Here is a 14,429-nt window from a genome sequence, read left to right on the forward strand (position 1 = left end):
GTCACGTAATCTGGGAAACCGGGTTCGTGTCTCCGCTCCTCCACATGCAGCTGCTGGGTGACCTTGGGCCAGTCACACTTCTGTGAAGTCTCTCAGCCCCACTCACCTCACAGAGTGTTTGTTGTGGGGGAGGAAGGGAAAGGAGAATGTTAGCCGCTTTGAGACTCCTGAAGGGGAGTGAAAGGCGGGATATCAAATCCAAACTCTTCTTCTTATTCTTCTAGGGACCAGGAATATCGGTGAGACATAGGGCCTTTTCACATGTACTGCTCTCAAGCCAGGTGTCACCCATCTTGTATTTGTGCCTCTCATTTTTTTTGCCCAAGTGCAATACTTTACATTTCTCCCTGTTAAAGTTCATCTTGTTTGTTTTGGCCCAGTTCTCTAATCTGTCAAGGTCGTTTTGAAGTGTGATCCTGTCCTCTGGGGTGTTAGCCACCCCTCCCAGTTTGGTGTCATCTGCAAATTTGATCAGGATGCCCTTGAGTCCATCATCCAAGTCGTTGATAAAGATGTTGAATAAGACCGGGCCCAAGACAGAACCCTGTGGCACCCCACTAGTCACTCTTCTCCAGGATGGAGAGGAACCATTGATGAGCACCCTTTGGGTTCGGTCAGTCAGCCAGTTACAAATCCACTGAGTGGTAGCATAGTCAAGACCGCATTTTACCAGCTTCTTTACAAGAATATCATGGGGCACCTTGTCAAATGCCTTGCTGAAATCAAGGTAGGCTACATCCACTGCGTTCCCTTCATCTACCAGGCTTGTAATTCTGTCAACAGTATAAAACATCAAACATTAAAAACTTCCCTAAACAAGGCTTCCTTCAGATTTCTTCTACAAGTCAAATCATTGTTTATTTACTTGACATCTAGCACTCTCCTGCCCTGGCCCTGCTCCCACGGTGGAGCCTACCTGTTTCTGAATCTGAGAAACTTTATCTGCAAAAAAAAAACTTTGCAAAATCATTGCAGGCGATCTTGGGGTCCTTATCAGGCCCCAGTGACACAGGTGGTTCCGTTAAATTGCGAACCACCTGAAAGGGTCTCCTGTTGCTGTTTTCTGCAGATGCAATAGAGGGGTGAAGAAGGTCCTCTTCGCCATCACTATCACCATTTGGTAGGCTCAACATTGAGCTCTAACCTGTGTCTGGTCAGATTCAGAGTGAGTTTTCCACCACCGGCACTCTAGCCATCTCAGCTATTGTTTCATCGCCCTCAGCTCCAGGGACAACCACGGGGCTGTCCAGGCTCCATGAAATCGGGGAGGGCGCTTCGGAGCCTGACAGTCAATAGCCCTGGTTAACTCCGCATTCCAGCAGGCCACCAGGGAATCAGCTGAAAGGCCATCAACATGGGATAAAGCATCCCCTACCACTCTCTGGAAACCATTTGGATCCATTAAGTGGGGGTGGGGACCATCTGAATCACTCCCACCTCCCTGCAAAGGGGAAGGGTCGCGGAGAAGTCCAGTTGCACCAGGAAGTGATCTGACCATGACACTATTCACTAATATATGCATCTTCTTGTACACTTTAAACTAGAATGTCTATTTTTGCACCTGTTATTTGGCTGGAGAAATGCAAGTTTTGAAGGCTGGCTGTGTTTCAATTCACATCTTGTTTCACAAAGTATGAATTAGATAAGTACTCCTTTAAATGTGAACTGAATCAAACCCCCCCACCCCCTACCACCCACACACTTGTATTGAGCAAGGAAAGAGTAGGTACTGGATTCCACCCTGTCTCCTTTTTCCTTCATCTTAATAAAACTTTATGCGACTTAACTCCAGTAATTTTGGGCGGTGTCTTTAAGGGACGACTTGGGAAAGATGACGTACAGCACCATGTGCATTAAGGAGAGCCTTCGGCTTTATCCTCCAGTACCTCTTATAGCACGAGAACTGAATTCTCCTGTGACTTTTGCTGATGGACGAACCTTACCAAAAGGTAGGTTTCCCCTCTCTCCCTTCTGCAGACTTCCTTTGAACTCGTCCCTTCCTCTTCCATCTTCATTCTTACCCTGTCTTCACTATTTAATTCCACGTTCCATAAAAGGTGGCTAACCTTTTATGGACTACATTGTGTGTCTCTTTTCTCCGCAGGCTTTCTAACTGCATTGGATATTTATGGTCTTCACAGAAATCCTGAGGTTTGGGACAAACCTGAGGTATGATAATAAAAACATAATAAAAACATCAAGCATTAAAACCCCCCTACAGGGATTTCTTCAGATGTCTTCTAAAAGTTGTGTCATTCTTTATCTCCTTGACATCTGAAGGGAGGGTGTTCCACAGGGTGGATGCCACCACCAAGAAGGCCCTCTGTCTGGTTCCCTGTAACCTCACATCTTGCAGTGAGGGAACTGCCAGAAGGCACTCGGAGCTGGACCTCAGTGTCCATACAGAACGATGGGGATGGACACGCTTTGCTTTTCTGTGCACCTTGAGACTTCCACCTTTCTTTTTGCGCGAGTGGATGTGCTTAACTCAAAAGTGAAGGGAATACTTGGCGTTCCCTTTATTCAAAGGGCTTCTAGCTCTGATATTGATCACTGGGCAGACTGTGTGGTGCAGTGGTTAGAGTGATAAACATGAATGGGACAGACCCAGGTTCAAATCTCTGCTTGGCCATGAAGCTCAGTGTGTGACTTTGGCTATTGCTCAGGCTGGCAATAAAATTTTTTAATTTCATCCCCGATTATAAGATTAAGATAATTATCCTGAATTAAATTTATGTTTTTTGTAGTTAGCCAGATTCCCAAATATATTTTTTTTGCCACCTTAATTCCATTCTGTGTCTCCAATTTTTCTCTTTCATCTTTTCCCAGATTTTTAGTCAACATTTTTTTCTTTAGTTTATTTAATTTGAAACCGGATAGCTTGCCAAATTCTTCTAACATCTCCAAGGCCTTACTAACACTTTTTTGCAGATTTTCTAAGGATAGCATCAAGTCATCTGTGTACGCTTTTAGTTTGTATTCTTTCGTTCCTATTTTGATCCCTCGAATCTCTGGTGTTACTCTTATTTTATTCGTGATTACCTCTAGTACTATAATGAATAAAAGCAGGGATAGAGGGCATCCCTGTCTTGTTCCTTTTTCAATTTTAAATGAATTTGTTAGATTGTTATTTATAATCAGTTTAGCAGATTGATTCGAGTAGATTGCTTTTAAACTCGCCCTCTAGCCCTGCTTTCTCCATACTTTTTAGTAGGAACTGCCATGAAACATTGTCGAATGCCTTTTCGACATTGATGAAAATCAGCGCCGCAGGTACTTCGTTCTTACATTCCAAATATTCAATGATGTTTATGGTATGCCTTACATTATCTTTAAGTAACCTATTTGGAAGGAATCCTGCTTGATCTTTATGTATTAGATTTACTAGACATTTTTTGAGTCTGCTTGCCATCACCTCCGCAAAGATTTTATAATCGTTATTTAATAGTGATATGGGTCTATAATTTTTAATATTTAATTTATCCGTGTCTGGTTTAGGGATCATCGTAATGTGAACCTCTTTCCATGTCTCTGGTGCCCTTCCTCCTTTTAATATGTTGTTCATGATGTCACATAGCACAGGCGTTAGTTGGTTTTCTAATACTTTATAATATTTAGCTGACAATCCGTCCGGTCCTGGGGCTTTCCCTGGTTTCATCTTCCTTATCGCTTCTTGGATCTCTTCTGCTTTTATGGGGTTATTTAATTGAATTCTTTCTTCCTCTGTTATGGTCTTCCCACAGTAATCTTCTAGATATTTTTCTATTCGGGTTGTCTCTTCGTCTTATTATTTGTACAACTTCTCATAGAATTTGAGGAAATTTTCCTTTATTTCTTTTGGGTCTTCTGTCAATTGCTCGTCTATTTTTATCTTGTTTATCACGTTTTGTTTTTGCCTTCTTTGCAGTTGCCAAGCTAATAGTTTACCTGTTTTGTTAGCTGACTCGAAATATTTTTGTTTCATTAATTTAATTTTCCATTCAATTTCTTGACTTGTTAACATTGAATACTGTGTTTGTAACATTTTTATTATTTGTATGTTTTGTTCATCTTTTGGATCTGTTGTTAATTTTTTCTCACATTCTCTTAGCTGACTAAGAATTTCCTCTTTCTTTTGTTCTCTTATTTTCCTCTTATAGCTGTTTTGCTGAATAAAAAACCCTCTTAAAACCGCCTTACTGGCGTCCCAGACTATATCCATACTTGTTTCTTTATTAGATTCAGGCTGAAATAATCTTTTAAGGTGGCTTTGGCTTTTTCAACAACATCTTCATTCTCCAATAGGTATTCATTCACTCTCCATCTGAACCCGCCCTGTGATGTGCCTTTTATTTCAAAAACTATCAGGTTATGGTCAGAGAGGGTTCTAGGTTGGATTTCACACTTTATAGTTCTTAATGTAAGTTCCCTTGAGACCCAGATTAGATCAATTCTGCCCCAGCTCTTATGTGGCTCTGAAAAGAAAGTGAATTGCTTCTCTACTGGGTGTTTGTATCTCCAGATGTCTATTAAATCTAAGTTTTCCTCCAAATTGTTAAAGGATCTTGGCAGTTTCCCTTGGTTACGTTTTTTCTTTTCTGGTTATCTGTCTATTTCTGGTTTCGGCACTCCATTGAAATCTCCCAATAATATCATCTTATTACACTCTAACTCCAGTAAAATTTGTTCCAGTTTCCTAAAAAAAACCTCTGGTTTATTCAGATTCGGGGCATATATGTTTATCACATTAAGTTTTTCACCCTGGAAGTTAATTTGTACCCCCAAAATCCTTCCTTCATCATCCTTAAAGATCACTTTGGGTTCCCATTTTTCTTTGACATATATCGCTACCCCTCTTTTCTTTTCCGCAATAGAGTTTATAAACTCGACCCCCAGCTTTTTGTGTATCAAAATATGTTTATGGTTTTTAGTCAAGTGTGTCTCCTGTATGCAAATTAAGTCAAGATTCTTTCTTTTCAAAACATTCACGATTTTATTCCTTTTGGTTTTTTCATTCAAACCGTTCACATTCCACGACAAAACTTTCAAATTCATTATTATGACTACTTTCCAATTTGCAGACAACTAATAATTTAAATTCGAGTGGTTTTGTTTTCTATATCCTCTTCCTCTTCTTCTTCTTCCTCTTCCACTGCTACCTCTTCCTCTTCTTCTTTGTCTACTCCTTCTTCCCTTCCTTTATCTTCTTGTTCTTTTCCTTTCTCCTTTTTCCTTCTTCTCTCCTCTGGATCTCCATTTCTTCCTTCATATCTCTCCTCTACTTTTCCAAGGTCTTTCTCATATCTATGCAAAAATTTCTTCACCTCTTGGGTCTCAGTAATCCTAAATCTTTTATCTTTGTAAAAAAGAGAAATCCCTTCAGGGAACTCCCATCTGTATTGTATGCCATTCTTTTTTAGAACACTTGCCAGCTGTTTATAACCTTCTCTTTTGCGCAGGAGTCTGGTTGGTATCTCTTTAAAGATGATGATTGGTCTGCCATCAATTATTAATTTCTTTTGATAGCTTATTCTTAATATCATATTTTTCATCTCTATCGAATTGAATATAACTAGGCAGTCTCCTGAGACTTTTTTTGATTTTACTTGTTTGGTCTTTGTTTTTATTCTAAAAGCGTTTTCCATTGTATATGCAACCTCTTCTTCTTTCAGTTCTAACCATTTCGCTAACTCTTTAGTCATTTTTTCTTTAATATTTTCATTTATTTCTTCTCGTACTCCTCTAAATTTCAAATTTAGCTGTTTTTGTTTCATTTCAATCATCGCTAAATTGTCCAAAACTTGATCTTGATTTCTATTCAGTTCTCCTATCTCATCCTTTATCCTATCTGTCTCCTTTCTTTGTTCTTTCATTTCTTTTTGAATTTTTTTTATTTGTTTCTTCTATAGTCTTTGACCGGACTGTCAAGTCTTTAATTTTACTTGACAGTTCTCCTACTGCTCCCTCTATTTTCTTATCTATCAGCTCGTGCATCTCTCCTAGTTTTTTCTCCATATGTATTTCGCTCTGTTTGAATTCCTCCTTTATTTTTAACCATAGAATATCTAGGTCCTTAATTTCTTCTTGTCTGGATGTTTTCCTATCCGATGGTGTTCCTCCTATCTTTTTCCCGTTTTCCCCAGACATTTTCTCCATCTCCAGTATTTTAATTAAATCTCTTACAATATTTGTTCTCTCCCCTAGAGGGCGCACAGTCTAACCAATTCTAATTAATTATCAAACAGTGTGTTCAAGGGGACTTTCTTAAACACTCACATTGCAAATTTTTACCATTTAGAGTCAAAAGGGATACATATAGAATGACTCTGTAAGTGTAATAAATCAAATTATTCTCAGTCCCTTTAGGTTCCTACAAATACACTAAGATGTTATTCATACAAAATTAACTTATAAAATTTCCAACTCCAATTCTAAGATCCCAGATATCAGTTAATTTCCCAAATTAAAGACCCAATTGATAAACTTACAATCTATAAACTCCAAATTTGGATAAAATCCAACATAACTTCACAATTAATACAAGTTAATCCAAATTAATTCAATGATAAACTTATTAGGAGATTGTTAATTATGTAGAGATAAAGGCCTTATATAAAGACCGTTAATAACATACTAATCTTACAGGGAAGCCTTTATAATGAAGAAAAGAGCAAAAAACAAACAAACAAATAAACAATAAAAATAGCAACATAAATTTAACGTATATCTGATTTTGTTTTATATAGAGGCTCCCTGTTTTTTCTTCTATTTGAACTTCAGCCACTTGGTCAGCTTAGTCCAATTCCAATATTTCGCCAGGAGAGTGCGTCAGTATTTAAAGATTGATCTAAATAAATAAATCTCTGAGGCCAGAGAGGACAAAGAGCATCAAAGCAGTTCGTAGAGAGAAAAAATATGGATAGATAAAAAACAAGAAATAAACATAATCTCTAATATACAGTCTGATGGGATCCACACAGTTAGGCCTCCACAAATAGGAAAAAGAGGGGGGGGAGAGTTATTTACTTAAGTTCTAAGTTCTAGGTTCTATGCTCTTCAGCCACTTGCTGGCTTAATCCAATATTGGGCTGTAATTAAAGAAGATCCCGAGGTCCAAAAATCCAAAAATCAAATCCAGTCTATCAGATGAGGAGGAATATATCCCCCAGTAATCTTAAGTGACTCAGTTCAAGTATAGTTTGAGTATAGTTCAATTCCAGAAAGATCCAAATCTCCAAACCTTTAAGAATGTGGGGTATTCAAACTTTAATCCACTCGGTCGAAAAGAGGAAGTAGATGTTCAAATAAAAATATGTCTATATTCCTGTTGGCTCAGTTCATGTAGAATTCCCAACAACTCAGAGAGAAGAAGTAAAAAAGAAGTCAAAAATCCAAGTTATTTGTGTGTGTGGGGGGGGGGGGTTAGAGTCCAGAGTTGAGGTTTTTTAAAAAAGCGAAACAAAAGTTTACACTCTTGCTTAGTCAATTGCCCTAGCTGTACTATAGAGGGTTCAGTATTTAAGACAAAAGGGCAATGAGTGGAAGTTATTATTTTGTTTTAAAGCCTTTGTTTTATTTCGTCCTTTCTCTTCTCCCCTTCTTCCCCCTTGTGCTTCCGTATTGAAGTTTAAAGCTCCCAAGTATTTATCTCTTTGTAACCACTCTGTTCAGTTCATTCTCTTATTTTTAGTGCCTTCCCCCCAAAAAAGATACAAAGTCTATAAAGGTCTTTTTCGTTACTTTTATCTTACTTAGTTTCCTTCGCCTCGCTTAAAGATTGCTGAGGACTTTCACTTTTCTGTTTCTACAGCGGGTGAATAGCCACTTCCTTTCTTCACTCTTACAACTATGTATCCTGCACCATTTTCACTCCGATAAACGGGTCGGGTTCCTTAATTAAATCCTTCTACATCCAGATCTCACTTAGTGTATAATCAAAAAATTTAAACGCAGAATTACTCCAGAAACACTAAGGGTTCTGCTCTTAAAGTTACGGAGGTTTGTCGCTTTTCCAGTAGGAGCTAGAGGCATCGCAACACAGGGTCCGCAGAGCTTACCATTCACGTTTCTCAGTCCCGTTGTTCTCGGGTCCTTTAAAAAAAACCCCGAAAAAACATTGGAACCACTCCAATGCTGCTGGATAGCTTATCCCTCAAGGGTGTCCCCTTGAGATTTTGGGGGTCGCAGTGCCTTTGTGTTGCCCCCAAGCCCCCATGAAGCTCGGAAAAGCTCTCAGCGGCTTCTCTGCGCTCCCTGCTGCTTGCGATTCCAAACCAGAAGTCCCCAGCACCAACACTTTGAATTGTGCTCGGAAACATACTGGGAGCCAATGTATGTCTTTCAGGACCAGTGTTATATGGTCTCGGCGGTCACTCCCAGTCACCAGTCTAGCTGCCGCATTCTGGATTAGTTGTAGTTTCTGGGTCACCTTCAAAGGTAGCCCCACGTAGAGCGCATTGCAGTAGTCCAAGCGGGAGATAACTAGAGCATGCACCACTCTGGCAAGACAGTCTGCAGGCAGGTAGGGTCTCAGCCTGTGTACCAGATGGAGCTGATAAACAGCTGCCCCGGGCACAGAATTAACCTCCATGAACAGCTGTGAGTCCAAAATGACTCCCAGGCTCCACACCTGGTCCTTCAGGGGTACAGTTACCCCATTCAGGACCAGGAAGTCCCCCATACCCACCCGCCCCTGTCCTCCAAAAACAGTACTTCTGTCTTGTCAGGATTCAACCTCAATCTGTTAGCCGCCATCCATCCTCCAACCGCCTCCAGACACTCACACAGGACCTTCACTGCCTTCACTGGTTCTGATTTAAAAGAGAGGTACAGCTGGGTATCATCTGCATACTGATGAACACCCAGCCCAAACCCCCTGATGATCTCTCCCAGCAGCTTCATATAGATATTAAAAAGCATGGGGGAGAGGACGGAACCCCGAGGCACCCCACAAGTGAGAGCCCAGGGATCTGAACACTCATCCCCCAACACCACTTTCTGGACACGGCCCAGGAGAAAGGAGCGGAACCACAGTATAACAGTGCCCCCAGCTTCCAGCCCCTCTAGACCGTCCAGAAGGATGTTATTGTCGATGGTGTCAAAGGCCGCTGAGATATCCAGCAGAACTAGGTAACAACTCTCACCTTTGTCCCTAGCCCATCGAAGATCATCGACCAGCGCGACCAAGGCAGTTTCAGTCCCATGGTGAGGCCTGAATCCCGACTGGATGGGATCCAAATGGTCTGCATCCTCCAGGCGTGCTTGGAGTTGTTCAGCAACCACCCACTCAGTCACCTTGCCCAAGAATGGAAGATTTGGGACTGGGCGATAGTTGGCCATAATGGCTGGGTCTAAAGATGTTTTTTTAAGAAGCGGTTTAATGACCGCCTCTTTCAGCGGGTCTGGGAAGGCTCCCTTGCAGAGCATTCACAGCCAGGATGGACAAGGATCAAGAAGGCAGGTGGTTGGTTTCACTCGTCCAAGCAGCCTGTCCACATCCTCGTAGGTAACAGATTGAAACTGATCCCATATAACATGACTAGACAGGACTCTAGCACTCTCCCGCCCTGGCCCTGCTCCCACGGTGGAGTCTACCTCCTTCTGAATCTGAGCGACTTTATCTGCAAAAATCTTTGTAAAAGCATTGCAGGAGATCTTGGGGTCCCTACCCGGCCCCGATGATGAAGGTGGTTCCGATAGATTACGAACCACCTGAAAGAGTCTCCTCATTCTGTTTTTACAATACAGTTACAATACAGTGGTACCTCAGGTTACAGACACTTCAGGTTACAGATGCTTCAGGTTACAAACTCTGCTAACCCAGAAATAGTAACTCAGGTTAAGAACTTTACTTTAGGATGAGAACAGAAATAGTGCAGCGGTAGCAGGAGGCCCCATTCGCTAAAGTTGTAGCTCAGGTTAAGAACAGTTTCAGGTTAAGAATGGACCTCCAGAACGAATTAAGTTCTTAACCTGAGGTACCACTGTACAATACATTTTCAATTAACATATCCTCTCCATACACACCTCTCTGATGATGGTGGCATTAAAATACCCTGTTCTTCTTCAATAAAAGAGAAAAGGGGAGATCAGATCATGTCAAATGTATCTTTTTTGGAGATGCCTTTGATTAATCACCCATGGTATGTGAAGCATTCTGATAGAGCAATGCCCCAGATGTTATTAACACAAGCCTCTATTGTTATTTTTAGAAGTTTCCTTCCATCATTGGACAATAACTGGTCTGGCTATTGTGAACAGGAAGGAAATTAATTCTTTAGATTTACTTTGCCTTTCTAAATGTTCTTTCAAAGATGGAAGCACAGCAATTGGATCTTGCACCATTATCCTATACAGAACTAAGCGCCATTCTCAATGTGGCATCCACAAACGTATTATGTTCAACATTTCCTGTTTTCACTCCCTTTACATGGGCATCTGCATGTAGTTGTATAGCTAAGATCCCTATTGGCACTGCAAATAGAAGTGGAGACAGAGAGCATCCTTGGCAGGTGCCCATGCTGAGGTTTATTGGAGCAGCATTGTATTCATTTACTGTAATTATAGTTGAAGATTTTGAATAAATTTGTTGAACCATGTGAAGAATTTCTTTTCCAAATTGTAATTTAGAATGTAAGAGTTTCAAATACGACCATTCAACACTATCAAATGCTTTAAAGGCATCAAGTGAAATTAATGTCCTTGGAACATTTTGTAGCTGCAAGTCATAGATTACATTGAGTCTGCTATATTCCTTAATCTTAATCTCTTAAGCATCACAGCTGTGAATAGTTTCGCGTCTACATTTATTAAAGCAATCAGCCTATATGAATCATGTAAGGTGGAGTCTTTCTCGGGCATCAATATCGAAGTTAATTTTGATGTGTGTCAAGCTTGCCCACCCTCTAGCACTGAGTTAAAAAGCTTAGTTAGCCATGGTTACAATTCTACTTTAAAAACTTTATACTATTCTCCTGGGAGTCCATCAGGCCCTGGAAACATTCCTGGTTTTAAATTTTTAATTGCTTCTTGTACTTCCTTTAAAGATATTGGTTGATTTATGTAATTTCTGTGCCCCTCTGACAATGGTTTAATAGTTACTTTTGAGAGGTAATATTCTATTGTGATGGATTGTCAAAAGAGTACATAGGAATCCTAATTCAGAACGCGTTCCTAATCCAGAATAGGATTTATGAAAGTGTTCTGCCAAAATTCCACATGCACACCTGGACTGGTATTTGCCATCTAAAGTGCTGTTTACATAAACTGTATTCGTTTCCCTCTCCATTCAAAGTGCAACTTCAGGAGCTACATCAGCACCACAGCGGGGGGGGGGGAGGTTAGCATTTCCCTCCTAGCCCCTGCAGGTCAGACATGGACATCCCAATGGCTGTGTACAGTTTTAATAACATGTACACTAATATAATTAATAACATGTACACTAATGTAATTAACATCATGTCTCATTTGGCCCAGGCATTTATTGATGTGAAGGAATTTTCCTTCAGATTACATGGGGGGGGGGGGAGAGACATATTGCTAAGCGTGCAATCCCATAATCCTATACAGAACTAAGCCCCATGGAATTCAGTGGGCATTATCACCTGGTAAGTGGGTATAGAACAGTATTCTTTTTTGTGAATGCCCCTTTTTCCTTTAGCTCTTTTAGCCACTATATCAGTTGCCATTCTAATCCAAAATTCCATGATTTATTTTCTGTTGTAGGAATTTAATCCTCTAAGATTCTCCACAGAGAATTCAAAGCATCGCCACCCATATGCTTTCTTGCCTTTTGCAACAGGGCCAAGGTAAATATATCCTCACTCTATACTTTGCACTGTTCCCTCCATAAAAGGAGACTTTGATATTAATCTTCCATGAAAGACACAACTGTGTTCAAGGCTTATAAAATTGTGGATGAGTCCGAACACTATTGGATGCCCAATATTTTCAGATCTATGCAAATCAATACCTGGATTCACTTTTTAGGATTAATATTTCCTCTGCCTAAATCAGGCATAGGCAAACTCGGCCCTCCCGATGTTTTGGGACTACAACTCCTATGATCCCTGACCACTGGACGACACAGCGATTCTTCCAAAGCAGCTCTTTATTTGTAAGCTGGAACAGAACTGAACTGAGGAGCTCAGTCAGCCTGCTTATATAGTACTCCACTAGAATGCAACAGTAACCATTTTCTGTAACTAGCCCATCACTGAACGTCACTTTCGATCCTTCGTTTGCATACAAACTATCCAATCACTGAACGTCACTTTCAATCCTTCATTTGCATAACTATCTACAGTATCCCCCTGCTGGCCCAGGGTGAGAACTTCAGTACATAACAGTAATGTTGCCCTTCATTCTACTCAGGAACTGCATTGGACAACAGTTTGCCATGAATGAAATGAAGGTTGCTCTTGCCCTGACGCTCCTGCACTTTGAGCTTTTGCCTGATCCTGCCAACCTCCCGATTCCCATGCCACAAATTGTCACCCGATCCATGAATGGGATATATCTGAAGCTGAAAGCTGTCCGCTGATGCTTGCTATTTCCATGGTAGTAATGTTTGCTTCAGGACTATCAATTCCTGCCAATAAATATTGGAAGGCCATGAATATTAATATTATGCAGTGTACTTCTGCTTTTCTTCTGAAGGGAATTGTTGTCCTCTCTAGGCATACAGAAGCTGGTTCAAAATACAGCACCATTTCCAAATATAGATTCTTTCAGTATTTTTAGTCAGCTATTACTACAATAAAAACGTTCAGTAATCACTTTTATGTTCTCAACCCAACAAGCTTCCTTTAACCTACCAGGTCATATTCAGAATAGAATCATTGAAATAAATGAACTGGATTAACTTAAGTCCACAACTTGCAAGATATTTCCTTTGAGTATCGCTTATTTGGGTTCCTTTCTTTGTCCATTACACTTTAATATTCTAATTAAGAACATTATGTATGGGGCATGGGCTGTCACCTTCATTTGGGGGGGCTGGACTTAGGACAGTGGCCATATTCCTACTGTTAATCATGAAAACACATTATGTGGTCATGAATGAATCCCCTTCTGTAACATTTAAAATAAGTTACCTTCTTGGAAAAATTCACACAGTGGCAAATAAGGGCAACTGTTAATTTTCTTTTTCATTTGACCTCCTCAAACAGTAATAGACTAGGAGTTATCTTAGCTCAACAGCAGCTTTCTTCTTCTCAGTCCTATCAGACTAGTTGAGCAAATAGCTACCAGAAGATGGTAGCAAATCATTATCCAGCCAAGACCCTGTTAATTATTTTAGACAAGTATTTGCCCCGGCAGATGGGATGTTGGGGTAGAGGATATTTAATTGCCATGAATTCTTTGCTACCTTGCTGTGATTTTATGGCAAACTATCTCCTGTGCCTATTGAACCTGTCTACTGCAGAGCTTCAGTTATTTACAAATATGCCTGGATTTTAACTTTTTATATGTTTTACATTGTCGACTTTGGGGGTTGTTTTTTTAATAAAACAAAGTATGCATCAGCCTTTTTAATAATAAATAGATCATAACTATTCTGTACAGGGAGAAATCCTGATCTTTTGGACTTTCTCATGTGTTGTAGTCCTTAAGTGGGTTCTCTATTGGTAGGAGAAAATAACAGAGACCATCCAGATAATATTGAGAAGCAAAGCAGCTAGTAAGCCTGATCTTTATTAAAGCTGTTGCAACAGGGTGCTCCCCTCACATGCCGGACGACAGAGGAGGACCCAGAACAAAGGTGTGCCTGCCCTTATACAGACATTTTAAATTCCCTGCCCTGGAGCTCAAGACCACCCTCTCCATACATCATACATACATCACAGAAGGGGTGTAACCCAAGACCACAAACATCATATCTACATCACAGAAAAGGTGGTCTACAAAAGAAATTTGAATGTTGTTGTTTTTCCTGTCTGCCAGGTTATCTGATAATGCCTTATCTGATTGTCTTTCCTGGTAGTCTGCCCATTCTTTTGAAATGGTGATTACCCAATTCCTGTAACAAGGAAGGTTTTTTTCACCTCCTCCCTCCTAGCAGAGAAACATTTGGTTGGCTTGGGAGTCAAAATGGTTTCAGGACTGTCTTCCTGTGCTGCTTCAGACATGTGGTTTATATATTTATGTACGTGTTTGCTTGGTATATTTATGAACATTTATTATATATCTAAGACCTCAAAATTCTTATTACACATGCCCCCTCCTTTTGCTGATCTCACATGAACTGTTCTGTGGGAAGGATCCTGAAGACTTTTTAAATATGTAACAAATATTTGTTGTAGTTATTAAATGTGTAATTTAATTGTAAGCCTTCTTAGAAATATTTATTTCCTGAACTATGGAATATAAATTGCTATGATAAGAGAAGAATGTAATAAATCTAGAAGTTGCAAATAAGAAAAAATATCATACTGTATTGACTTCTTGTA

At 40.1% G+C, this 14,429-nt stretch overlaps 1 protein-coding gene across 1 annotated transcript in view; it reads left to right on the top strand.

The window, feature by feature from the left end:
* The window catches only part of LOC308586517 (cytochrome P450 4B1-like), a 34,678-nt gene extending 20,274 nt beyond the window's left edge, over positions 1-14,404 (top strand). Inside the window, exons 9-12 of the mRNA XM_081193199.1 lie at positions 1,816-1,949; positions 2,105-2,169; positions 11,704-11,786; positions 12,352-14,404. Of these exons, the coding sequence (XP_081049325.1) occupies positions 1,816-1,949; positions 2,105-2,169; positions 11,704-11,786; positions 12,352-12,520 (451 nt within the window). The 3' untranslated portion in view covers positions 12,521-14,404. The remainder of the gene's footprint in view (positions 1-1,815; positions 1,950-2,104; positions 2,170-11,703; positions 11,787-12,351) is intronic.
* Positions 14,405-14,429: the final 25 nt, after the last annotated feature.

This window comes from Podarcis bocagei (assembly GCF_964188305.1).
Source record: "Podarcis bocagei genome assembly, chromosome: 5".
Lineage (NCBI taxonomy): Eukaryota > Metazoa > Chordata > Lepidosauria > Squamata > Lacertidae > Podarcis > Podarcis bocagei.